The sequence below is a fragment of the Giraffa tippelskirchi genome, chromosome 9 (genome assembly GCF_054371585.1).
Source record: "Giraffa tippelskirchi isolate mGirTip1 chromosome 9, T2T-mGirTip1v1.2.pri, whole genome shotgun sequence".
Taxonomy (NCBI): domain Eukaryota; kingdom Metazoa; phylum Chordata; class Mammalia; order Artiodactyla; family Giraffidae; genus Giraffa; species Giraffa tippelskirchi.
In genome coordinates, this window is record NC_137283.1 from 16,496,138 (window position 1) to 16,523,738 (window position 27,601).

The window sequence follows — 27,601 nt, forward strand, 5'->3', positions numbered from 1 at the left end:
CAGTAGTCATGTGTGGATGTGCGAGTTGGACTATAAAGAAAGCTGAGCACCAAAGGATTGATGCTTTCGAACTGTGGTGCTGGAGAAGGCTCTTGAGAGTCCCTTGGACTGCAGGCAGAACCAACCAGTCAATTCTAAAGGAAATCAGTCCTGAATATTCATTGGAAGGACTGATGCTGAAGCTGAAACTCCAATACTTTGGCCACCTGATGCGAAGAACTGACTCATTTGAAAAGACCCTGATACTGGGAAAGATTGAAGGTGGGAGGAAAAGGGGACAACAGAGGATGAGATGGTTGGATGGCATCACCGACTCAATGGACATGAGTTTGAGTAAGCTCTGGGAGTTGGTGATGGACAGGGAGGCCTGGCGTGCTGCGGTCCATGGGGTCGCAAAGAGTTGGACACGACTGAGCAACTGAACTGAACTAAAAGAGGGTAGTGGTTTTGGCTCACATACATTAATAGTCAGGAGTACTGGCTTCAGGCATGGATGGATCCAGATGCCCAAATAATGTCATTAAAAATAAGTCTCTCTCCATTTCCTGATTACTCTGTGTTGTCTCATTGTTAAGTTCACTTCTCTTTTGAAGGTGATCCGTATGGCTACCAGCAGCTCTGAATATACATTGCTTCAACTTAGCACTGCCTGTGGACAAAAGAACACTTGTTATTCAGTGGTTGCAGAAAAAGTTCCAGGGCTCATTCTGATTGACTCAGCTTTGGTCAAGTGTTCACCTCTTAATTAATCAGTGAGACTTTGTCTAAGGTCTTGGCCACATGCCCGTTCCTGGGACACATGAACTGATAGGGGAGAAAGAAATTCCCACACAGGGAAATCAGGTGTGACCACTGGAGGAGAGGTACTGTAGGTTAGACAATTGCAGACAGAAACCTCACCCTGGACAGTCAGCACTAATAGGTGCTCAACCTTAGGTGCTGTGGAAACCCAGGGCAATTGAGAAGGCTACTGGCTTATTTGGGAGGTGAAGCTTGAATAGGGCTGGGTGTGGCCAGATGTGAGGTTTGAGAGAGCATTCTGAATGGAGGGAAAGATCATGGGTGGAGAGACAGAGGGGAGAAAGCCACATCTGGCTTGAGTGTGGGCTTCACTTAGGGGAGCAGCAGGGAACAAGGCCAGGAAGGGATGATGGAGCTCCAGTGTGCGAGGCTCTCTGAGTACTGGGTCAGAAATTTTAGATTTTAATCAGCAGGTAGTTCAAAGCTATGACCACTGTTATTATTCAGGAAAAAACAGTTAACAATTTCTGAGCCTTTATTATATGCTTGACCACATGTTAAACATTTACATGCATACTATTATTGACTCCTCACCACCGCCCTATGGAGTAGGTCCCCTTATGAATATTTCATATGTGAGAACCCTGAGCCTCAGAAAGGAGAGTCATTTGTCCAAGGTCATACAGTGGGTAAGCGGTCGAGCTAGAATTGTAACTCTGTCTGTCTAACTCGAAAGCCCAAGGATTTATGAAGGATATTTAAAGGAACGTTCAGGATGGGAATAAAGACAGGATGAATTTGCCAGAAGAGTCGAATGCTAAGTGGAAAGACTGGGAGACTCAGGTGGCTCTTTGTGGAGTGAGGCGTCAGCTTTTCAGGGCTTGTCAGAATCTCTCTGCTGTGCTTTATCTGGTCTTTCCCATTTACGAGGTGCTAGCCATTTTCACATTCATTATGTCATCTGCTCTTCATCTGTTAAAATGACTTGTCTAAAGGTCAGACATCTAGCAAAGGGAAGAGCCGAAACTTCATATGAGTCTAAATGGATCTAGAACCTGTTTTTACCCCTGAACTGGAACCCAGGATGTGAATACACAGATTGCAACTGTAAGGTCAGTGTACTGAGTGCTTACTTGTGGGCTGAGTGAGGTTAGCCAAGGGGAGGTTGCTGGCTGGAAGCCTGGTTCAGGATCAGAGGGGCCAGTGTGGAGAAGTGGTGGAGGACTTAGAATTCCTGCTTTGCCACCTCCCAGTTGTGTTCCTTGGATAAATGGGGTTTCTTCTCTGATTCTCAGTTCCCTTTTCTGTAAGATGGAGATAGTTATTGTACCTACTTCAGAGGTGATGGAAAGAAAGAAATGAAGCCATGGGGCTGAAATTCTGAGTGTGGTTCCTGATGTACAGAGATCAACAGATGAATGGTCATTCTTATTCCTGTGATGTAGTTTGAGTGAAGAGCTGCTTGTGAGGAGTCCTTGCTGCTCAGGTGAAAAGACTCTGGACTTGCTGAGATGATCAGAGGCCTTGAGAAGCCAAGAACTGTTAGCTAGGAAGGGTCCTACTCATCAGCTGGCTCCACACCCTCATTGTAGAGATGAAACAACTGAGTTCCAGAGAGAAGAGACAGATTCATGGTCACAAAGTGAGACTCTTCTGTCTACAGAAGGGAGATGATTCTGACCACATTTACTCAGTGTTGAGAGCCTACTATGTGCAAGGCACTGACTGGTGCTAGAATCACCATGGAGAAGGGAGCATGTGAGATGGAGTGGAAGCTGGGGAGACTGATGGTGGCACCAGGGGCTGGGTAGTGATCCAGAGGTGAGCATCTTCCAGCCTAAGATGTGTGTCCTAAATCATCAGGGGTCTCTGAGCTACAAGCAGCAATGTCAGTACAGCTTAGAATATGTATCCACCTTCCTCCCCACTTCCTTGGGTTATGTTTCACATCTGGTTTTGGGTTTTCTTCATCCAGAGAGTCTTTGTTGTATGCAGTGAGACTGCTGAGCACGTTTGGGGACTTTCTTTCCTCCCACCCTTTTTCCCTCCCTCCTTTTCTTTCTCTGCCAACTCTCCTTCCTTCCTTCTTTCTTGCTTTCACCTTCCTTCCCTCCCTCCCTTCTTTCATTTTCTGCTTTGCTCCCTCTCTCCCTACACCCTTCCTTTCTTTCTCACACCAGAACTCTTACTGACAGCCTCCTCTGTGTGTTAGGCTCAGGGAAGCCTGAGTGAATTCTCTTTCCCAGGTATTTCCCATGCAGCCAGTGGTTGAGACGCCGAACTTCCCCTGCAGGGGGCGCGAGTTCCATCTCTGGTCAGGAAAGTTAGGCATGCCGCGTGGTTTGGGCTGTGCTGCGGCTTAGTCACTCAGTCGTGTCGGACTCTTTGTGATCCCATGGACTGTAGCCCGCCAGGCTCCTCTGTCCATGGGGATTCTCCAGGCAAGAATACTAGGGTGAGTTGCCATGCCCTCCACCAGGGGATCTTCCCAACCCAGGAATTGAACTGGGGTCTCCTGCATTGCAGGCGGATTCTTTACCATCCAAGCTACCAGGGAAGCTGGTGGTATTGCCAAGGGGGGAAAAAAAAAAGAGGAGTCCTTGCTCATAGTCTAATGGGAGATATAGGAAAGAAATCAGATCATCACACTGTAGGATGACACACTGAAATGACTGAATCATGCAAGGGTATCTTGGGGGCACGCACTTCTGACACATTAAGGATAGACAGAGAAGTCTTCCAAAAAAGTAACAGCGTTTGAGCTGAGTCTTAAAGGATGGGGAGGAAGGAGAGGGGGAACCAGGCACAAGAGACAGTATGATTGAAGGTGTAGAGGACGGAAAATTGGGCACCACAAACAATTAGTGTGAGGGGAGGTGAGAGCTGAGACTGGGAAGATGGACAAAGGCTGCACCGTGGATGCCTTGTACCCCACGCTGAGAAGTTTAGACTTTATAAGCAGCAGATAGTTGTTGACTTTTTTTAAAGTGTTTAAAATTCTTTGATTTTTGTTTTCTTTTTCGAAAAGTTAATACATTGCACATGAAACAAAATTCAACAGATAAAATGACATACAATCAGATATGTGTCCTCCCTGCTCTCATCCCTCAAGGGTCCTCCCAGAGGTCTCTTCTCAGGGGCAAACACTTTTACCATTTCTTGAGTATCCTTTCTGAGAAATTGCATAAATATACAAGCAAATGCCGACGAGAAAATTAGTCCCAAACCCAGTGGCTTACGCGTTTCTTGTCTCTGTTTCTGTGAGTCACAGGAATTTGGGAGCAGCTTAGATGGGTAGTTCTGGCTCGAGGTCTCTCAAGAAGTTGCACCCAAGACCTCAGTGAGGACTGGTGTCAGCTGAAGCTTGATTTGGGTTGGAGGAGACCTCAGAATGAGTGATCTGTGAGAGAGAGAGATAAGAAGATACATTGCATATCCCCCTCTTTTGGTAACAACTTTATTGGGATATAAATCATGTGCCACAAAATTCACACATATAAAGTGTACACTTCAGTGGTTTTTAGTATATTTACAGAGTTGTGTAACCATTACCACAGTTGATTTTAAGATATTTACATCACCTCAAGAAGAAGGCTTATACCCTTAGGTTGTCACCCCCTAAGCCTACCATCCCCATCCTCTCCCTCCTCTAAGCAACTTTAACCTACTCTCTTATCTAGTAAGACTATTCTGGGCATTTTGTATAAATTGTTGTTGTTTAGTCACTAAGTCATGTCTGATTCTTTTGCAATCTCATGGACTGTAGCCTACCAGGCTTCTCTGTCCATGGGATTTCCCAGGCAAGAACAGGAGTGGCTTGCCATTTCCCTCTCCATTTGTATTAATAGAACCATATAATTTGTGGTCTTTGTGACTGACCTCTTTCACTTAGCATAAAGTTTTCAAGGTTCATTCATAATGTAGCATATGTCAATATTTCTTTCCTTTTTATGGCCGAATAATATTCCATTGTATGGATATACCACATTGTGTTCATCCATTTATCAGCTGATGGACATTGGGGTTGTTTCTGTCTTTTGGCTATTTTGAATACTGTTGCTGTGAATATTTGTGTACAGGTTTTTGTGTGGATACATGTTTTCAGTTCCCTTGGATATCACATGTTTACAGTTCCCTTGGATATATATGTGGGAGTGGAATTGCTGGCTCAAGTGGCAACTTTAACATTTTGAAGAACTGCTAGATTGTTTTCCAAAGTGGCAGTATCATTTTACATTCCCACCAGCAAGTGTGTGAGGGTTCTTACTCATATCCTCATCAACACATGTGTTATTATCTTTTTTTTTTTAATCTGACTTTTTGATTATAGCCATCCTACTGGGTATGAACTGGTAATTCACTGTGGTTTTGGTTTGCATTTCTCTAACGACTAAACATCTTTTCACATGCTTGTTGGCCATTTGCATATCTTCTTTGGAAAAACATGTATTCAAGTCTTTTGCCCATTTTTTTCCTTTCAGTTTTATTGAGATATAATTGATACATAGCACTGTATAAGTTTCAGCATATAGCATAATTTGGCTTACATATATTATGAATGATTATCACAATAAGTTTAGCGAACATCTATCATCTTATGTAGATACAAAATTAGGGATAGAAAAAAATTTTTTGTGTCATAAGAACTCTTACGATTTACTCTTGTTTGATTTTAGGATTTACTCCCAACAACTTTCATATATAATATACAGCAGTGGTAATGACATTTCTAATGCTGTACATTACATTCCTGGTACTTATTTATCTTATCCCTGGAAGTGTGTACCTTTTGACCACCTTCATCCTATTCTGTCTCACCCCACCCCCACCTCTGATAACCACAAGTCATCTGATTTCTTTTTCTGATTTTTTTAAGTATAATTTACCTACTGTGCTATGTTAGTTCCTATCATACAACATAGTGATTTGATATTTTTATATATTTTAGAATGATCTCCATAATAACTCTAGTTACTCTGTTACCGTACAAAGATATTACATAGTTATTGACTATACTCCTCACACTGTACCTTACATACCCATAACTCATTTATTTTGCAGCTGGGAGTTTGCACCTCTTAATCTCTCACTCACCTATTTCTTTCCTCCCCACATCCCCTTCCCCTTTACCTATTTTCAAATTGGGCTGTTTTTCTTTTTACTATTGAGTTGTAAGAGTTCTTTTTATTCTTGATATAAGTCCCTTATCAGATATATGATTTGCATGTATTTTCTAGTATTCTATGGCTATCTTTTCGCCTTCCTGATAGTGTTCTTTGTAGCACTAAAGTTTTAAATTTATATAAAGTCCAATTTATCATTCTGTTGTTGCTTGTGCTTTTGATGTCATATCTAAGAATCCGTTTCCAAATTCAAGGTTGCAAAAATTTGCCTGTATGTTTTTTTCTAAGAGTTTTATAGTTTTCATGCTTACACTTAGGGCTATGATCCATTTGAGTTAATTTTTGTATATGGTGTAAGGTAAGGGTTCAACTTCATTCTTTTACTTGCAGCTATCCAGTTGTCCCAGCACTGTTTACTGAAAACAGTGTTCTTTCTGAGTTGAATGGTCTTGGCACCCTTACCTAATAATTTCTGGACTCTCACTTCTGTTCGTTGATCTGTATGTCTACCCTTATGCCACTAACAGACTGTCTTGATTACTGTTGCTTTCTAGTGCGTTTTCCAATCAGGAAGTGTGAGTCCTCCAACTGTGTTCCTTTTTCAAGATTGTTGTGGGCATCATACTGCCTTTTTTTAGAAAAACTGAAGTATAGTTGATTTATACAATATTTAATATTGTGTTAGTTTCATGTGTACAACAAAGTGATTCAGTTATATATTTTTCAGATTATATTCCATTATAAGTTATTATGAGATACTGAATATAGTTCCCTGTGTTATATAGTAAATCCTTGTTGTTTATCTATTTTATGTATAGAATTTTGTATCTGTTCACCCCTTATTTTTAATTTATTCCTTTCCTCTCTCCCTTTCCCCTTTGGTAGCAATAAGTTGGTTTTCTGGTTGTGAGTCTGTTTCTGTTTTGTATGATTTTCTCTGAGTCCATCCATGTTGCTGCAGGTGACAGTATTTTATTATTTTTATGGCTGAATAATATTCCATTGTGTGTGTATGTGTGTAATACACATGTATATACATATGTGTATGTATACATGTGTATGTATGTATTTATATACATATGTATATATGTATGTATATATACATATATTTGTGTATATATATATATATCTCACCTTTTTTTTTTTTGTCTTTTCTGGATATATGCCCAGAGGTGGGATAGCTGGATCATATGTTGCCTCTATTTTTAGTTTTTTAGGGAACGTGCATACTCTTCTCCATTGTGGCTGCAATAATTTACATTCCCACCAACAGTGTAGGAGGGTTCTCTGTTCTCCACATCCTCTCTAGCATTTATTATTTGTAGACTTTTCGAGGATAGCCATTCTGACTAGTGTGAGATGATACCTCATTGTGGTTTTTATTTGCATTTCTCTAATAGTTAGTGATGTTGAGCATCTTTTCAGGTGCCTATTGGCCATCTGTATGTCTTCTTCAGAGAAATGTCTTCTGCCTTGCTCATTTAAAAATTGGATTATTTGGTTCTTTTGAGTTGTATGAGCTATTTATATATTTTGGATATTAACCCCTTGTCAGTTGCACAGTTTGTAAATATTTTCTCCCATTCTGTAGGTTGTTTTTTCATTTTGTTGATGGTTTTCTTCAGTATGCAAAAGTTTGTAAATTTGATTAGGTTCCATTTGCTTATTTTTGCCTTTATTTCTTTTGCCTTGGGAGACCGATCCAAGAAAATATTGCTACCGCTTTATTTCAGAGAATGTTTTGCCTATGTTCTCTTTTAGGAGTTTTATGGTGTCATGTCTTATATTTAGGTCTTTAAGCCACTTTGAGTTTATTTTTGTATATGGTGTGAAGGAATGTTCTAATTTAATTGATTTACATGTGGCTGTCCAGCTTTCCCAACACCCCTTGCTAAAGAGACTTATCTTTTTTCCGTTGTATGTTCTTGCCTCCTTTGTCGTAGCAACTGCCTTTTATGTTCTAATCTCAGACATCACAGACCACTTCTGCCACACTCTATTTTTAGAAGTGAGTTACTAAATCCAGCCCACATTCAAGGGGAGGAGAATTCAGCTCCTCCTCTTGAAAACAAGTATATTTTAAAAGTTGTGGACATATTTAAAAACCACCACAAATGGTAGGATACTAAACATTTGGTTTGTCTTGCTTTTTAAACTCAACAACACATTTGGAAATTGTACCAAATCAGTGTATAGAGAGCTACTTTTCCCTTAAGAGCTGCATAATATACGTTTTTTCCAAGATTTCTTTGGTGCGGACCATTTTTAAAGTCTTTAATGAATTAGTTACAATATTGGTTCTGTTTCATGTTTTTGGTTTTTTGGCCATGAGGCATGTGGAGATTCTTAGTTCTCCCTGACCAAGGATTGAACTGACACCCCTGCACTGGAAGGCAAAGTCTTAACCATTGAGCTGCCGGGGAATTCCTATAATATACTTTTGTATGGATGTGTCATCATTTAGAAATCAATATTTAAATTATTTACAACATCTTGCCGTAACAATATTTCAATGGATAATGTTGTATATAAATAATTAAGATATATATGTAAGTATTATGATAAAATAAAGACCCAGAGTGGAATTGCCAGGTGTTTACAATTTTGACAGATTCAGTCATAGGCTCCTCCATGGCAGTTACACAAATTTACACTCATAGCAACAGTGTATGAGGGTACCTGTTTCCCCACACTCTTGCCAACTGAATATGTTATCAAATATTTTATTTTTGACAACCCAATGGGCAAAAATTACTCTATTATGGTAGTAATTTGTCTTTCTCTTAAGAATGAAGTTGAGTGTCTTTTATATACATAGGCAAACCTCATTTTATTGCAGTTCACGTTATTACACCTCACAGATATTGCCTTTTTTTTTTTTAACAATTTGAAGCCTTGTGGCAACCCTGTGTTGAGCAAGTTGACTGGTGCCATTTACCTGATAGCATTTGCTCCCTTTCTGTCTCTTTGTCACATTTTGGTAATTCTCACAATATTTCAAACTTTTTCATAATTTTATTTGTTATGGTTGATCTGTGATCAGTGATCTTTGTAATTGTTTTGGCATTTATTTTAGCTATAAAGGATTTTAAAATCAAGTTTGTACTTTTTTTAGACATAATGCTATTGTGCACTTAATAGACTACAGTATAGTATAAACATAACTTTTATATGTGTTGGGAAACCAAAAATAAATTTGTGTGACTCGCTTTATTGTGATATTCATTTTATTGTGGTGGTCTGGAACTAAACCCACAATATTTCCAAGGTGTTCCTGTCTTTTTTCTGTAAACTGTCAGTTCATAAATATTTTTCTACCAAGCTAATGGTATTTTCCTTCTTTGATTTGTAAGAACTCTTTTTTTTTTTAATTTATTTATTTTAGTTGGGGGCTAATTACTTTACAATATTGTAGTGGTTTTTGCCATACATTGACATGAAGCAGCCATGGGTTTACATGTGTTCCCCATTGTAAGAACTATTTATAAGTTAAAAAGTTAGCTTTTTGTGATATGAGTTGCAAATATTATCCATCAGTTTATTTTTTGACTTTGTCTATGGGTGTTTTCTCCATGGTGAAATTCTATTTTTCTCAGCTTAAGCAAATTACCAGTTCCTTCTGGTATGGTTCCTGAGTGTAGTATAATACCTAGAAAGGTCTTGGAGTGTTTTGAGTGGGGGTGGTAAGCACAGATCTGGTTGTTGGCAGAGAGGATGGGCTGGAGGTATAAAGAGGTTGAGGGCTGAACTATTCTTATTCTGACAGTCTTTTATTTTTTTCTTTTCATTTCCATTTCATCTTATCCATCATTATGAACCTTCAATCCCAGAGCTGTTTAATGGCATAATGAGAGCCCTGGATCAGGAGTATGCCTGGCACAGAGTGTCTATTGAATAAACAGATGATGAGCTCTGATTTAAGTCCTAGCTCCACCACCCGCTCCTTTAGAGGCAGCATATTCAGTGGTCAGCCAACCTGAATTTGAATCCTGAGTGTGGCATTACCAACTAAAGTGTCCTTTGGAAGGTTATACAATTTCTGATGCTAAGTTTCCTCCACTATAAAATGGAGACTATAATAGTAACTAGCTCATATCCAATGGTTAAGACTTTGTCTTCCAATGCAGGGGCTACAGGTTGGATCCCTGAGGGAGAAGAAAAGATCCTACATGCCTTGTGATGAAAAAAAACAAAACATAAAACAGAAGCAATGTTGTAATTACTTCAATAAAGACTTTAAAAATAGTCCACATCAAAAAAATCTTAAAAACAAAAGAAGGGTCTCTCTTCTGGAGCTGGAGGGAAGTTAAGATTAGAGTGAATCTAGGTAAAACTGTTGTCAATTAAAAAAAGAAAAAAGGTTGAAAATTGAGAAGTGGGAGATACACCTAGAAAAGCAGGGAGCTTAGAAAGTTTGGCCTTGGAATTTGGGGTCTTACTCCTAGGTTCTGAGCAATTACATGTAGGCATGGGAATGACCAGGGCCAGATGTGGGTTTAGCAAGATGACTTGGGCAGCTGCTGCAGGGAATGGACTGGATGGAGGCTTGATGGGAGATCAGGAGCCTGGTGGAGGGTAGTGGCAGTGGTCCAGGTGAAAGGGGCTAAGGCTGGAGGAGGGGAAGGAGGAGACCTGTTTAGGAGCCCAGCAGGTGTGTGTCTCGTGGGGCAAGGTGAAAACAGGCAGGCCTTGCAGATGATTCCAGGTCCCCTCGTTGAACGATTGTGTCTTGGAATAACACGCCCAAAGGACACAGCAGGGAGATCTGCTCAGTCTGGGAAATGCTGAATTTGTCAGAGGAAGGGTCTGACAGCTGTTGGCTTTTCAGGCCTTGGCCTGAGGAGAGCAGTCTCAGCTGGAGATGCAGATGTGAGTCTGAGTGTGGGTGAAATGGCCTGGGGGAGAGGAGAGAGCATGTGGAAGCAAAAGAGGAGACAGCCCAGAAACACCAACCTTTAAGATGCAAGGAGGAGGAGGAGCCAGAAAAGGCGGCTTGGAGAGAGGAGCCAGAGCAGCTGCTCAAATTAGCAACAGAGAAGCTGAGAAGAACAGCCCCGAGAAAGGACAGCTTCCTGGAGGAGCCAGAGGGGATGGGGAAGGGATGGGGCCACCTGGATGGGCCTGGGCCAGACTGGAGGAGTGAGGCAGGCAGTAGGGAGAGCGGCAGGAGGCTGCTGACCTAGTCCTTGAGCTGAGTGTGGCAGAGCTGGGCCAGAGCAGTGGGGGATGCAGCAGATGGCGGATTCCAGGGTTGTCCAGAGGCCACGCGAGGGCTCTGTGCAGGCTAGACCCAGGGGTGGTGAGGGGTGGTGCAGTAAATACTGTTCCCAAATATTATAATTACTGCACAAAGTGACGGGTACCGCATTTCTCTGTAACAGCATCTGTGACACCAGGTACAATTATTTGTATTCCTAACAGTCCCCTGACTAAACTGTAGTCTCCTCAAGATCAGGAACCACAACCCAGGGACTGAATGGCTTGGAGGAAGTGTCCCAAGGAAAGGGAACAGTCAGTGCCAAGACCTCCGGGGCACGGGGGGTAGGGCTGAACGAGAAGGGTAGTCAGGGTTAGTGTTAGGATGACGGTTGGAAAGGAGGTGCAGCGTGGCAGGAATGTAGGGATCAAGAGGCTGTATGGCTTGGAGGCAAAGTCGGGGGAGCATGTGGGCCACACAGCCTGGGACCAGGCCTCGGGGTTTATCCTGAGTGTAAGGGGCAACTTGGGAAAGTATTGAGCAGGTGAGTGGCACTGTCTGCTTTGGAAAGCTTCCATTGAATGCTGAGTGGAGAGCAGACGAAGAGAGGGCAAGGATGAGAGCAGAGAATCCAGTTAGGAGCCGCTGCGGTCACGCGGGAGGGAGACCATGCGGCCTCGACAGATGGCAGCAGTGGAGACAGAGAAAAGAGGTCAGCCCGAGATATGTTTTGGAGGTCAAGCCAGTCGGCCCTGCAAGTGGATGGGATGTGGGGGTGAGGGAAAGGGAGGAGTCAGGGTGCCTCCATCATCTGGGTGCTGGGGGGGACATGGGGAGCCCTGGCACAGGATTCCCACCCCTGAGCTCCCCAGCTGACAAAGGCGCTAAGATTGGACCTGGATCTTCAAATCCAGCGGGTCGGTGTAACTGTTAAGAGAGACCCCGTCTCCCTTATAGCACAAGCCCCTGCCCTGGCGGGGGGGCGCGCAGGACGGAGCTGGTGTGAAGGACATGAGGACAACCTCTGTCTTGGGGTGATGGGGGGGTTCTCCCTACAGCCCCCTGGTGCACCGGGTCTGGGGAAGCACTCCCTTGGAAAGCTGTGGTCGCAGTGCCAACACAGACCCTTTTCCAGGCTCCTCTCAGCCCCAAAGTCAGCCTGGTTCTTTCTAGAAAAACGTTCCTAAAGGTGAGGAAGGGACTCACAGAGGATACAGGATATGAGCAGCCATCCGTGCATCCTGTGCTATACTGCTCCTCCATATCTCTCACCTACAGCTTTGTCAAATTACCATTGTTCTTTGTATGAAAACTGGAGAATACAGATAAGCAAGATTACACACGTCTTCTCACTCTCCCAGAAGCAGTCATCTTAACTGTTGGTCTGCAATCATATAGAGTACTGGTTATGAGCAGGCTCTGGAGCCAGACTGTCTGGGTCCAAATCCTGGTTCTGTAACTTACCAGCTCTGTGGCCTTAGATAACTTGAATTACCTCTCTGTGCCTCTATGTCCTCAACTGTAAAAAGAAGATAATAACAGCATTTATTCCACAGAGTGTTGTGGGGATTAAATGAAGTAATGTGTGTAAGATACTTAGCATAGGACCTGGTGTGGTAAACTTATATAACTATTGCTATAATCATGTAAGTATCCTTGAAATGAAATTATATTGTATGTTATCTTTCACATCCTTTTGAAACCTAACGTATCATGAGTAATTTCTGTATCAAATCTTACTCAATATAATTTAATAGGGGAGTAGTATTCCATGGTATGAAAGAATATTCCAGTGATGTTGGATAATTAGCTGCTTCTTTCTTTCCTTCCTTCTTTTATTATTTCTCCCCCTCTGCCTTCCTTCTCATCTCTTCCTTTTCTTTCTTGCAAATAATGACGTGATAGACATCCACATAGCTAAGTCTTAGAGTACATTCTTGAGCATTTTCTTAGGATAAATTCCTAGAAATTGGCAAGCTCAGTCAATAGGGGGTCTAGAGATTTTTGGTTTTATGTTTTTTGTGTGTGTGATTAATTCATTATTTCTGTGAGTTTCATTTGGCTTGTGCATATTGATTCTTTGTTGCTTTAATTATTTCATTCTGAGTAAGTGAAAAATCTCTGGCAATAGTCACTTACTAGTGATCAACTCCCACCTACCTTATGGTTTCAGTAGGTCACTTTTTCACGTGGTTCTGAATTCAAAAGGGGCCACAGGTTAGCAGTGCAAGGTCTCTGTCCTGTCCTGTCCTCAGCCCTTAAGTTCCCTCCTTAGAAGTGACCAGGGTTATCAGTACGAGTGTTATGTAAGTGGATTCAGTTTTTCCCAGTGTTATGACTCTAAGATGCATCCAAATTGTTACATGTAGCTACCACAACAAAATACCATAGACTGGGTGGCTTACGCTTACTTTCTCTTAGTTCAGGAAACTAGAATTCCAAGACCTAGGTTCTGGTGAGAGTCCTCTTCTTGGCCTGCAGACAGCTACCTCTTTCCTTCTTGCCGTGTCCTCACATGGCAGGTGCAGAGAGAGAGCAAACTCTCTGGTATCTCTTTTTAAAAGATTTATTTATTGTTATTTATCTCTTTTGGGCTGTGCTGGATCTTTGTTGCTGTGAGCTTTCTCTAGTTGTAGTGAGTGGTGGCTACTCTGTTGCGATGCATGGGCATCTCATTGCAGTAGCTTCTCTTTTTGTGGAGCACAGGCTCTAGACACGCAGGCTTCAGTAGTTGTGGCACATGGGCTTAGTTGCCCGGTGACATGTGGGATCCTCCCAGACCAGGGATCAAACCTGTGCTCTTTGCCTTGGCAGGTGGATTCCACCTGTGGTGGAACCACTGGACCACTAGGGAAGCCCTGGTATCTGTTCTTATAAGGACACTAATCCCATCATGGAGCCCCACCCTCATGATCTCATCTAACCCTGATTACCTCCCCAAGGCCCCTTCCACAAATACTCTCACAGTGGAGGTTAGGGCTTCAAAATATGACGTTTGTGGGGACCCAGTTCAGTCCATAGCAAACCTCTTTGGAGCCTGCTCAGGAAAAGAAAGCCCTGAGGGACATCCAATCTGACCTCCTAGTAATGGGTAGCAGCTGTGGTACATCAGGCATGGAGGGGCCAGCTGAGCATAAACTAAAGTCCTCCCTTTAGGAGTGACTGGCCCTGTGGATGTCCCTTGAGGATAGTGTAATGGTATCATAATGAAACTCTGATAAAATAGCTAAGCATAAAATGCATAATTAAAAAGCTTTATATAAAGGCACATTTACAGCACATACACACTTTAAAGAAAACAAATATTGTTTATTTTCTCTTACTAATTCATCACTTTTTTAGTCTCATTCTGGGTTTATTCCCCAAACCCAAGTTATCATTTTTCTTTTCAACTTTCCTTTAATTTTTAAAATTATTCTTAAAGGCTTACACCTCTAAGAGGATTTCATGGCCAGACATAGGTGGAAAAGGATTGGACATAATAATATTGTTTTTACGATCAGAGTAATCTATGCACATGTTAAACACTTCCAACAGTACGGGAGGGCAGAGAATAAACAGTGTCTCCCTCCTTTCCTCCACCACACCAGGCTGTGTTTCGAGGTGCCCATCATTAAGTTGCTTCTGTATCCTTCCAGTAATATTTATATAGACTTGCAAGGTTATGTATGTATATATGTGTATTCTCTGAAAAACCAGTATTTTTAATTATGTGTTTTAATTTTATGAGTAATACATAAATACATTCACTCCATGAAGAGCTGAAGTATTACAGACAGGGTAAAGTCCCCATCCTCTCCTTGCCCAGAGGCCACCATGGTTATAAACTTAATTTCTGTATTTCCAAGATATTTTTGTGTGCATTTACATACACATCCATGAGGAAAATACATCATGTCATTTTCTGTGTTCCCGTTCCTCCCTTCCTTCCTCTCTCTCTTTTCTGGTAAAATACACATAACATAAAATTTACCATTTTACCAATTCCTAGGTGTCCAGTTCTGTGGCATTAAGTACATTCACACCGGTGTGCAATCATCCATACCGTCTATCCTCACAACTCTTTTTGCACCTGCAGAACTGAGACTCTGTCCCCATTAAACACTAACTCCCCACACCCTCTCCTGTCATCCCTGACGACCAGTATTCTGCCTCTAGGAATCTGACTGCTTTCGGTTCCTCATGTAAGTGGAATCACACAATATTTGACCTTTTGTGACTGACTCATTTAATTTAGCATAGCGTCCTCAAGATCCCTCCACATTGTAGCACCTGTCAGAATTTCCTTCCTTTTCAAGGTGCTCTGAGGTGGCTCAGAGCATCTGACAGATAAAAGTGTCCAGCTTGAACCTAAGAACAATGTTTGGGTTTCACTCTACCATGGGGCCGCAGAGAGTTGGATGTGACTTAGCGACTGAGTAAACACACATACTTGTGATTATAGTTTCCTTCTATCTATGGCAAATGATCCTGGTTTCCTTTCTTTGATAGTGATATAAAGCTTACTTTGTAAGTAAATGCCTCTCAGTTAAAAAGTGAGTCTACGGAATTCCCTGGTGGTCCAGTGGTTAGGACTTTGTGCTTTCAACACCGAGGCCCTGGGTTCAATTCCTAGTCGGGAAACAAAGATCCCACAAACCGTGTAGTGTGGCAAGAAAAAAAAAGTGAGTCTGCTCAAAGAGAAACATTAAGTAAAGACCTGTCTAGGTTTGAATACAGAGCCCACCACTTCCTAGCTGTGTGACATGAATATGATACTTAGTCCCTCTGAGCCTCAATTTCCTCATCTGTAAAATGAGGATGATCATTTTTCCCTCCTCTAGATTTGTTACAGGATTAAATGAGATCATGCATGTTAGGAGCTTAGCACCCTAGCACATAGTTAAGCACTCAGCACTATTTGTTAGTATTATGTTATTAATAACTTTAATTTCATTCATCTTAAATTTCTCACACCACCTCCTGGCTGCCTGGGAAGACAGCGGACTCTAGGGTGACTGGACAGTCGTGCCCCATCTTAGAGCCCTTTCCCCTAGACCAGTGGTTCTCAACCAGGGACAGCTTCGCCCCCAAGGGGACATGTGACAGTGTCGTAAGACACCATGGGTAGAGGCCGAGGGTGATGCTGTACGTCCCACAGTGGACCCCACTTGCTCCATCCTGCACCTTGCACCTGTGTCTGCCCAGTTCAGCCAGCTCATCACTTCAAAAAGGTACTTGAACTTGTACTCCAAAGACCTCAGTCTCGGTTTCCTCATCCAGCAAATGGGGATGTTGCAGGCTGCCTTGCCTCTAGTTATTACACTGACTGTTGAGCCTCTTGATCGCTTACCTGGCCTACACTGTCCCTAGAGGCCTCTTCCTGTCTTTCCCAGGTCTTGGGAAACCTGTACGATTGACTTTTCTCCATTTACTTTACTTCTGGGTGTTTCTTGTCCCCAGAGCAGTCTCTGGGGCCCCATCACCACCACCTAGAACACTGCAGAGCAAAGGAGGCAGAGAGAGTGAGTGAGAGATGGAGAGGTCCCAGCCCCTGCCTTCTCTGAGTGTCCCTGTAATCCTGGGTCTCTTTCCAGTTGCTCCCTGACACATGTAAGTATTCTATTTGTATGTTGATTTGATTCCTCTCCACACACCTCTGCTCCTGAGGACAAGAAACCATGCCTGCCAGTGTCCCCAGCAGCCTGCACAGTGCCTGACACAGAAGATATTCAGAATTTATTTGTGGAGTATATGGAGAGTCAGAGAGGGGGAAGGGTGAGGGGATAGGTAAAGAGAAGGAAGAGAAGTGAGAAAAGAAAGACAGAAGAGGAAGGGTGTTGAATGAATGTCGAATGCTGAGCTCTAAGGAGAAAAGAGGGTCAGGACCGAGGCTTGAGCACTGTATGGACTAGCTGGAGAGAGGGGGAGGCATGTGAAGAGAGAGGCAAAAAAAGGATGAAAAGGGTGGAGAAGAGAAAGGAATGGAGATGCACGACTAGAGACACGTAAGTGACGAGGCAAGGAGACCAAGAGAACGTGCAGGCGCAGAGCCCTGGGGAAGAAAAGCTCCCTGAACGCTGAGCTTGCGGAGGGAGGAGGACCACCCGCAGGATGCTGCCGCGTTTCTATGGAGATGGGGATGCTCTGGGCGGGAGAGGAAACACTGTACACGGGAGAGGAGGCAGAGGGACGGGGTAGGTTTTCCTCCTCTCTAGGCTCTTTCCTCATCCCTGCCTCAAGCTGGAGATTCAGGACCAAGAATGGGGAGGTGGGAGTGCACTCCCCCCCAACCCCTCAGAGAGCCCTGGGGATGCCAGGAGGTTAGGGTCCTTATCTGCCACTTCTTCATCCCTGGCGACTGACCTTCCTCCTCTCTCCAGGGTCCTGGAGGGTCTTGGAAAGTGTTAGGGAAATATGGAGAGATGAATGGGTCAAGCCCTCTCCAGAGGCTCCTCCTCTCTTCCTGCCCCATAAATGATAGAGCACCTCTGGGCTCAGTTTTGGGCCTTCTCTTCAGTCTCTACAATGTCTAGTCCCGGGGATTTACACATCCACAGCGCCCACATTTATATCTCCAGCTCTGATCTCTCCCTGAGTTTTCCTCCCCATTTGGGCTTCTAAAGGGCATCTTCAAACTGCTGAACTCTTTTAACTCACCAAGCTCATTCTCGCTGCAAGGCTTTTTGCATTTGCCATTCCCTTTGCTGCAAACTCGTTTCCCAGCCGTTAAATAGAGGTGGCGTCCACTTGAGCACTTGAACGCTGTATGGACTAGCTGTACGGAGAATTGTCTTGAAGAAGGTGAGCACAGGAGAGGGGAATGAAGGCCTGCTCGTGTGTGTGTGTGTGTGTGTGTGTGTGTGTGTGTGTGTAAGATCAGAGTGCTGTTAGGCTGTTAGGCGCCCTGTGTCAGTGTGAGGAACACATCCTTGGGGACTGGCCTATTGGAAGGTGGGGGATGAGACCAGAAGAGGCAGAACTCAGGCAAGGAGGAGTCTGTGCTGTGGGGAACACTTTCTCACATATGGTAGTTGAAGGAAGGAGATGGCAAAGCCAGGGGTCCCTACCCACCCTGGGGACTAGCTGTGTCTCGTAGGCAGTGGGCAGAACTGACTACCACCCCCACTTCGTCAATACTGTCATCTTAAACCCAGGTCTAGCACCCTGTGGACCTGACGTGGGGTCAAGGGCCCCCTTGCTCCAACCTGAGCCTTTGGGAGCCTTTGCGTCTCAGACACAGTGATGCAGTCTCTGTCGGACTGTCAGACTCTAAAAGGGCAACGTCACTCCAGCAAACACAGTCAGAAACTCTCACTGCCGGGAGGGGGAGATCCGAGCCTGGAGGTGGCCTGCTGAGCCTGGAAAAGGCGCTCAATAAAAGTTTGTTGAGTAAATGACAGAAATAAAAAATAAAGAATGATGAGGACGAGGGAGTGACGTGCCAAGATACTAAAGGGAGCTGGAGGAGGTGACCCTGGTTCGCTCTTTTCTCCTGTCTCCAGGAGGGCTTCCTGGAAGAGTTGTTAATCTGATGAGGCAGGCAAAGGCGTTTGCGTTTCTGCTCTCCAAGGCATGAGGCCCTCCTAGAGTTTAGTTTCTAGGTCGGTAGGAGATTAACAAGTTCTTGGGTTGATGGGCGGAGTGGGGCTGCGGGGTCCCAGCCTCCTGGGGGCTTTTGATGGTCCTCAGGCTCTGGGAAGTAATCAACGCCTTCTCTCTTGCTTCCTGACCTGGCGGTGGGCTCGGCCCGGCGCCCCCTCAGCTCTGTGCCTCGTGCTGGGCTGCATGATCTTCCCCGACGGCTGGGACGCCGAGACGATCCGGGACATGTGCGGGGCCAAGACTGGGAAGTACTCCCTGGGGGACTGTTCGGTGCGCTGGGCGTACATCCTGGCCATCATCGGCATCCTCAACGCCCTCATCCTCTCCTTCCTTGCCTTCGTGCTGGGGAACCGGCAAACTGACCTGCTGCAGGAGGAGCTCAAGCAGGAGAACAAAGGCGAGTGGGCGTGCTTGGCGTGGCGGCTGGGGGGTGGGGCGGGACCCCTTCCAAGTAGAGGGAAGCCCAAGTAGGAAACCTTATAGAGAGGCCGACTGGCTTGGGGATAGTTTGAGGTTATCCCTGAGATCTAAACATTTGCAGGGCCCTGACCCAGCAAACCCTACCATGAGTATAAACCCAGGAGAAATGTGCATAAATGCTCTTGGCAGCAGTTTCAAAATCGCGAGCAACTAAAAACAACTTGAAAGGCCACTGACAGGAGGAAATACATGGTGGTGTGTTCACATCATGGAGTTGTTTATAAGTGTGGAAAGGAATGAATGCCAGTTTTAGATAACAATGAATGGCTACATCCTGTAAACATAATATTGAGGCGGGGGAATCAAATTCCAGAAGATGACAGAATGATAATTTTTTAAAGCTAAAAACTAAGTAACACTACACTAAATACAGTTTAATATTGTATTTAAAAAAAACAAAACAAAGAAATGATCAATGCAAAAGGTAGGATGGTGGTTCTCCGTGGTTGGAATGGAAGCAGAGAGGCAAGGATGTGAGGTGGGGGACAGGTGGATGGGTACAAATTCTTGGTGAGTTAAGTTCCTGCATGGTGAGCCTACAGATGTTTGGTACAGTATGCTTTATACCTAGTATAGTACACATAAACCTCCATATGTATCAGGTAACATTAATCTACAGTAAAGAAAAAATCGATACCACCAAGGCCAGAGCCTTAACCACAGTTATCAGATGCTTACCTATGTATCTGCGTACATCCCTTTATGAAATACATGGTAGTGTCATGTGCTGATATAGGAGAGGCATCATCGGAAACAAATCCCTCCTCAGATTGCTCTTGGTGCTCAGTGTTAGAGCACATCTTTAAGATCTTTATCATTTTATGGAGAACCATCTTGTCCTTTTTATCCAATGCTTAGTGTTACATAAGATGAAAGAATTGTAGGTTCTTAACTATTCTCCTAGTAGGGGTTGGTAGGGAGGTTCCCATTTTTTTTTTTTTTTCTGTTACTGGGAAGGTCATTACAAGGATGACTGTCTTGGTCTTTGTCTTCTGTTTTCTTGGTGTCTTTCCCTGAAGTGGAATTGCACACTCACAATTGTAATGATAATTCCAGATTGTTTTCTAAAGGAAGGTCAAGCCTCTGACCCAGGGGCCCACACTGCCCCTGGAGAAGGGGGAGACACTCTGCCTGTCTGGGTGCCCGTTTTTTGCCTTGGGAAATGAGATTTCACTGTTTCTTAGTCTCAACCTTCCTTGAGCTGTTAGCAGATGCTGGATCTATGTTCAGCACTTCCCTTTAATTACATTCATCTGAGTCTCTCATCTATAAAATGGGCATAATGATAGTGACAGTTATTAGCTCATTTGCCAGGAGATACTCTAGTATTGTGGTGTGAATACACTTGGACCATGATGGCAAATTGTTTGTGTTGGAAGTAAGTTGAGCTAAGAAATGACTTTACCTCTTTGAGCCTCAGTTTCCTGCAGTACCTAAAATGAAAAATGGTGGACAAAAAAAAAAATAAGACTCAGGTCCTTTTTGTCCCCTGAGGACACTCAGAGACCTGATCTGTGGAGTTGTCCATAGTCGCCATCCTTGTCTCAGTATAATGGGACTTGGATACAAATAGGCACACCAGATGACCAGAGGGACACTTGCCGCAATGCTAGGCTTTGACTCCCCAGACTCTACCCAACTCACCTCCCCTGAGCCCAGAGGAACCCCTCAGAACTGTCTTCATGAGATGAGACATAATATATCCCACTGGGGGGAGGCACTCCAGGGTTTTCATTTCATCTTCCTGAGAAGCTTCCTTCTACAAGTCAGATGTTTCTCATCTCAGAGGAATCTGAGTGATACTGACTCATGTCCCAGTCCCTGTTCTCCATGAGGTTTCCTTCTCCGAGGAGAGTGACCCCCTCCCCATGATAGGGAAGACTCAGCCTCCAGTCTAACGTGCCTTAGAGGTGACTACTGGAGTAAGAGAAAGAAAAGAGCAGATTTTGTCTAACGAATCAGCACTCCCCCAGCTGTGGTTTGTGTAACAATTTCAGAACGCCAACAACTATTGAGGGTTTTGTAGCCTGTTTCATGTAATGTAGGTTATGTAAATGTAATGTGTTTTAAATGAAGGTTACCATATATTAAGCATTTAGTAAATTAGAAAAAAAATTAAATTGGTTGCTAATACTTTCACAGTATATAAGTCAAATCATTATGCTCTACACCTCCAACTTATACAGTGCTGTATGTCAGTTATATCTCAATAAAACTGAAAAAAGGAAAAAAAAAACCCAAAATGACAGTGTTGAGAAAGGTACCACCTTACAGGGCTGTCCTGCAATGAAGAAAAATTGTGCCTATGAAGGGGCAGGTGGTGAATGCTCAGTGAAAGCTGTCACTTGTCACGGCTTCCCACTAGGCAGGCACCGTGACCATTTTATAAGTGGGACGGCCGAGGTCTGGAGAGGTCCAGTAACTTACCCGAGGTCACCTAAGTGGTGGAGCCAGGATTTGAGCCCAGGTCCAGGTCCGAAGGCCGAGTCCTTCCCTGCTGCCAGCCCCCCTTGCAGAGCCCTCCTGGGCTGCTGCGCTGTCCTCTGAGGCGCCTGTCTCTGGAGTCACAGACACCTGCCGCTTTCTATGGTCTTCGTGTGAGGTCGGAGCCTGCCCTCTGGTGGCCGCTTCCAGAAGTGCAGTACAAAGACAGACACGTGGCCTTTTGGAGGGGGGTTGGCGATGTGGGTCCCACTCAGCGTCCTCTCCTCCTTCCCCAAAGCGCCCTAAAAATGACATAAGGGAGGCCCAGTTTGGCTTCCTTCAGCATCTGGGGATTTCCTTCCCTCACTGGGCACTCAAGGTCAGTGAGCCTCACAGCTCAGTTCCGAGCCAAAGCCCTCTGGAACAAAATTAAGCTCTACACTGCTGGCATTTTCACTATGTACTATGTGCAGAGCCTGGCGTGCTGCAGTTCATGGGGTCACAAAGAGTCGGGCACGACTGAGCGACCGAAGTGAACTGAACTGAGAGCCCTTGGCAGGCATCATTTATGTCTTTTGACCCCTCAGAATCACTCTGTGAAGAAGTAGGCTATTATGTCCATTGTACAGATGAGGAAATTGGGGCTCAGGTTGAATGAGCTGGCTCAAGGCCTCCCAGCTCGTCAGGCCTGGTGGCATTTCAGAACCTGTGCAGCTCACTCCTCCACCCAGCTCTGCTCTGAGGAGGGGCTGAGGGAGCCCCGGTGCTGGGCGGCCTCTGACTGTCTCCAATTGTCTCTCTGTCTCTCTTAGATTTTGTGGGCTCTACAGTAAGCTCTGTGTTGCGGCCAGGGGGTGATGTCTCCGGATGGGGAGTCCTCCCGTGTCCCGTTGCTCACACACAGGGACCCTGAAGGCCAGAATCACAGCCCAGAAGTTGACCTGCCCTCAGCTTGTCCTGTCTCCTGCCCTCTCATCCCTCCATTCACGCTCCGAGGGAAGACCCCAATCTTGGACTGACCTCACCTGCTATCTGCCTGCGAACTCTGGGCTTTGAAGAGAGGTTGGGGCTGACATGCAGCCTGGGGGAGGGGAGAGGCCCTGCAGACCCTGGGGGTCTGCATTTCCTTCAGCTGACCTAAGGGAGCTGGCCCCCAGTCCCTGGCCTCTTCCTCCTCTCCAGGCTGGCTGGGGCCCTGTGGAGTCTCTGGGGAAAGAGGCGCTGTGGCTCCCCACCAGGCTCCCCCAGTCTGGAGGGCTGCTGCCTGGCTCCATCCTCGCCTTCTCTGGTCCCCACCTCCTGCAGAAACTCATTCAAGATACTGCTCCAGGGCAGACCGGACTCTTTCCTACCTTTTTTCTTTTCTGCCAACAATGGTTCCATCATCTCCTCACAGAGCTCCAGGCACCACCGGCCTCCCCGAGGCCCCTCTGCTCCAGCCTGCTTCCAGCTCTCCTGAAGGAATCCGAGCTGCACCGAGGGAGAAAGCACAGGGCCTCCAGGTCTGCTGCTGACTGGGGCCCTGTCAGTGCGGACTCTGAGCCAAGATAGGCCACTCTGGAGGCCACGCTCAGACTCCTGTCTTGGTGGCGTGTGACTGCTGCAGGCTGGGGCTGAAAGTGGCTCAACCTGGGGCTGGCCATCTCCTCCCTGCGCGGACGGCTCACCAGGGACTGGACCTTGGCCTGTTTGTACAAACAGGCTTCCCGCCAGCAGCACCCTGGCCTGTTTTGTACAGCATAGACTTCTTGGCCCTGTTGTCAGGGTTGGGGGTTGGGGGAGGGGCCCATGAGTGGGAATTAGGGGACACCTCACCCCTCTGCCCCATCTCATGTTGTCCCCCCCCACCCCCTTCTGCCAAGGGCAGAGACTGTCTTGCCTCTTTGATACTTTTCTGCATAACTTGAACTTGCAGGTCACCTCTGAACAGGGTACCCCCTGTCCCAATCCCCAGGCCTTGTAACCCTGTCCCCACCTCTCGCCTTGCGGTTTGCCCAGGGTCTCAAACCCATTGGGCACGCTTGGAGTCGAGGCATGAGTGAATGTGTGTGAGTGTGTGAGTGCGTGTGCAAGTGTGTGGGGGGCAGATGAAGGGTCTTCTCTACCCCTCCCCTCACTGTGGGCACCCCCCCCCCAGAGCACAGGATGGAGACTATAGGTGTGTCTGACCTCCCGTCACTGCCTGGGGGGGCCTGGTGGTAGAGCCATCTGGCCTGGGGTGTGGATGGTCCCCGCCAGCCCCCCGTTGGGTGGCCGGTTAGCTTCATCTTGTGTGCCTACTTCTGTCTCCAGGTACCCGCTGCCTGGCCCACAGTGGAGGGGGAGCAGGAGGCCCATGCAGGCTCAGTGGGGAAGCATGTGGTCACCATGTCATGTCGGCCTCAGCCAAAGGAAGCAGGAAAGCAGCGAGTGCCATGTGTTCACAACCCTGTGTTCATTTCCACTGGACCTGGACCTGAGAGTTAGGGTTGCCAACAGCAACCCTAGAAATCCTCTGCCTGAGTCCCCCATCTGGACCCTAACTGGAATCACATGATTGGTTCTGGGAGGATCCCTGAAACCTGGACCGTGCTAAGTCCTGATCCCTGCCCCCTCTACTCCCTCCTCCTGGGCAAACACCCACCACCACCCTCCTCCCCCATGCTCCGGCCCCTGCACTGTGCCCCTCCTCCTGCTCCCCCCAGGGTCCTGTGCTGAATGAGAGGGTGGGGGGAGCCTCGTGGGGAGGGTGTGGGGCAGAAGTGAGTTCCTTCAGGATCCTAACCAAAGCCCAATGTTGGAAGCCATCAGGAAGAGGGAGCAGGAGGAAGTGATTAGAAATGGGAGGAAGACAGAGATAGGGGAAAGAGAAGGAGGCACAGAGATTGGGAGAAGAGGGAGGGAGATGGAGCTACGAGGAGGAGGAGGAGACTGAACGAGGTATTACAAAGTAGAGAAAGAGTGACCAGAGAGGGGGATGTGATGGATAGAGAACTAGGATGTGGGAGGGGAGGTGGCCAGAGACAAGGAAGGCACAAGGATGGTAAAGGGGCCAGGTGCTGGGGAAGAAAGGAAGGGGAGGGCGATGGGGAATGGGGAGCCACAAAGCCCTGTGTGCTGCTGGCGGGAAGCTTAGGACCTAGCTCCTAAGAGGCAGAGGCGGGGCCCAGGCAGCCATGCCCCACCCTGTTGGGAAGGAATTGCATCTAGGTGATTGCCCAGCAGGTTAGCGCCACTGGAGTGAGTTAGTGGTCGAGAGGGGGGTGGTTTCCTTTGGAGTGATTGGACGGTGTTTCCCTGTCACCATCCACCCAGCCCCCTGCTGCCCTGACTGAGTAAGGGGCAGTGGGCAGTGCACCCAAGAGCTTGGGGTTAGGAGAGTGTTGGTGGGACTGAAGGAACACCAGGGTACCTTAGGGAAGGGAAAGAGGCTGGAGTGGGTACCAAACCAAAGTCCTGTCCCTGAGGCTTCAGCAGAGGTTGGAGCAGAGCAGGAAGGAGATGCTTCAGCCAGAGGCCCCAGGTGAGGCTGAGGCGTCACCAAGCCAGGACCCAGATGGCTCTCTGGGACCAGGAAGCCATCACAGCGGGGATGTTTGTGGTTTGCTCTCACCCACACCTGGCAACTTGGTTTAAGCCTTTGGGAGGAGGCTGAAGCAGAGATGGTCTGTTCCCAGCTGAATCTCTTGGTCCCTGAAAGAGGCTGAGCTGTGTGTGATTGGTCCACTGAGGCACTCCTCCCTTCACCGTGCCTGGACCAGAAAGGGTTTCCTCTGCCTGATGCAGGACTCTCTCAGGAGAGGCCAAGGCAGCTCCAACCTCGAGGGGGTTCAGAGCACTGCTTGCTCAAGTCCTTCCATGTCTCAGGATGTGAGAACTTTCCTCCTTGGGGATCAGTACCATGGGTAGGTTCAAGATCTTTTTCAGAGGCCTGTTATAGCCAAGAAGTTGGGAGCTTTTAGAGAAGGCTGTGTGTGGGGAAAAATTCCTGCCTGGCTGCCTGTTGAGGTTCCTGCTTGGGCACAGGGGATTCACCCTTCTGCAGCTCCCACTGTGAACTGAGGGAAACCAAAAACCCCTCTCTTTGGAGAAGCTGGGATCTTCCTGGCATGAGAAACTTCCGCAGGCCCCTGCCTGGCTCAGGGCTAGCCTTCAGGTGGGACTGGAGTTTCCTGAGAAGGGAACAAGGGAGCCAGAGTCCTCCCCTGAGCTCTGACCAGCAGAGAGCCCGTGCTGTGTGTCATTAGGATAGCTTGGTGTTGTCTACACTCCATTAGTAAGTTCCGTCTGAATGTGTCCTTGCTGTTCATCGTCCAATTTGGTAACACTGATTTTGGTCCTGACCCCTTCTGCTGCTGCTGGATTTGAGCTTCAGTGCAGGTGGAATGATGTTCAATAAAGACACACTTTATATCACCCATGCTAGCTTCTCCTTCTCTGAGTTGGCCCCCAAGGGGTGAGATTAAGAGGGGTGAGATTCAACCTGACCCTTTGTAACAGGTATAGCTGTGTATTAACAGACCTTACATGAAGGTAGCCAGACCGTGACTGACACAGAACTTCAGCACCATCTTCAATCCTGGCGTTCATCAAGGACACCTCATGGCCTTGTTTGGACTTGTCACTTTGGTCCATATTTCATTTTAAGGCGACTTCCTGAGATCCCACAGGACTGAGTCACACCACACACCTAACTGAAATGTAGTCTGTTAACAACTAAAATTGGAGCTGTTTCCAGGAGAGAGAATAGCTGGCCATCTATGCCAGCTCCTGATTGCATGGGCTGGAACACAAGGCTCTACCCTTTCCTCCTGAGTGGCTGTGGGCAAGTCCTTTCACCTCTAAATCCCCACTAAGTAAATGGGGATGATGACAGAGCTCTCAGGGAACTTGGAACAAATGAGGGAATGCCTGTGAATTGTGTTGCAGTATCTTACACATAGTAACATGCCCCAGATGGCAGCTCTATTGACTATAATTTTTTGCATTTGGGAATTAAGCCTTCATTCAACACATTTTGAGCACACAGTATCTGCTTAGAACTTAAAAGAAGAAAATCAGAGCCTTTGTCTTAATGATCTGGTTGGGGATATTAACGTGTAACAATAATATAAAATCTGCTTGGTGCAGGGTACTGTGGGTACAGGGATACCTTACATGGCTTTAGGTGGGGTGGGTAGAGCAGGGGATGGATGGTTTTACTGTAGAGTGAACAGGAGGTAGGTAGGCAGAGGCCAGGAAAGCCATTCATGAAAGAAGGCAGCTGGGGGAAAAAGGCTGAGATGAGAAACAATTGAACCTGTGGAGAAGAGCAATTTAATAATGCTGAATTGTAAAGTGTGAGGTAGGGAGGATCAGAGATTCATCTGGAGAGATCAGCAAAGCCAGATGATGACAAAGCTCTGAGACTGTTCACAGCAGTTCAGACCTAAGAGCAACAGGGAGTGATTTTAAGCAGAAAAAGGACACAATTAGATATGCATTTCAGACAGATCCCTCTTCTCGTTGTGTTATGGGGGCTGAGTTAGTTGGGGACAATAAAATGGAAAGCAGAAGTCTGGCCTGAAGCAAGGTGGTGGCAGTGGTTTTGAGAGAGGTAAAGAATTTAACATTTAGGAATCTGAATTATACTTACTGACCGGGGTGGTGGTGGTGGTGTTAAGGGATTAAGTGGCATTGAGGAGGAGAGTTAAATTTTTTGCCTGAGGGGAAAGGGAAAAATTGCCAGTATAGCAGGGGATGAGATAAATCAATTTGAGACATACATGTGGGACATCCTGATGGACTATCCAGTAGTCAGCTGACTTTCATGGCTTTGGGGGCTCAAGAGAAAGATCTGGGCCAGAAACATGAACATGCAGGTAACAGATGACAAGTGAGGCACAGATGAGCTTATTCAGGATGACTGTGTTGTATGAAAAGAGAATGGAGTGGGTGCAAAATGCTGGGAAACACTAACGTATAATGGTCAGAAGAATGGATGTCCAGAAAGAGTCCGAGCTTTGACGAGCATGGTGAGAATGTGGTGTTAGGGAAACCAAGGATTTAGAATTCAAGGGGAAGGTCAACTGGT

At 46.0% G+C, this 27,601-nt stretch overlaps 1 protein-coding gene, 2 long non-coding RNA genes and 1 other non-coding gene across 5 annotated transcripts in view; 2 read left to right on the plus strand and 2 right to left on the minus strand.

Annotated features, from left to right (window-relative positions):
- Positions 1–25,946, plus strand: part of LHFPL4 (LHFPL tetraspan subfamily member 4) — a 30,808-nt gene extending 4,862 nt beyond the window's left edge. Inside the window, exons 3-5 of one of the 2 annotated variants that reach the window (XR_014064778.1) lie at positions 18,806–19,042; positions 22,362–23,051; positions 23,842–25,946. Coding sequence is in view for 1 of the 2 variants with exons in the window: in XM_081528144.1 (XP_081384270.1) it covers positions 18,806–19,042; positions 22,946–23,051; positions 23,842–24,085 (587 nt within the window). In the remaining variant the exon portion in view is untranslated. The remainder of the gene's footprint in view (positions 1–18,805; positions 19,043–22,361; positions 23,052–23,841) is intronic. The other variant, XM_081528144.1, reaches the window with a different exon arrangement.
- LOC145520746 (uncharacterized) lies at positions 550–27,260 on the minus strand. The gene is made up of 4 exons (XR_014064781.1): positions 22,902–27,260; positions 21,553–21,851; positions 3,981–4,141; positions 550–649 (listed from the first exon to the last, which is right to left on the minus strand). It is a non-coding gene; the product is annotated as an uncharacterized LOC145520746 (long non-coding RNA).
- On the minus strand, positions 14,460–18,709 carry LOC145520750 (uncharacterized). The gene is made up of 2 exons (XR_014064785.1): positions 17,701–18,709; positions 14,460–16,540 (listed from the first exon to the last, which is right to left on the minus strand). It is a non-coding gene; the product is annotated as an uncharacterized LOC145520750 (long non-coding RNA).
- On the plus strand, positions 15,612–15,684 carry TRNAE-UUC (transfer RNA glutamic acid (anticodon UUC)). The gene has a single exon. It is a non-coding gene; the product is annotated as a tRNA-Glu (tRNA).
- Positions 27,261–27,601: the final 341 nt, after the last annotated feature.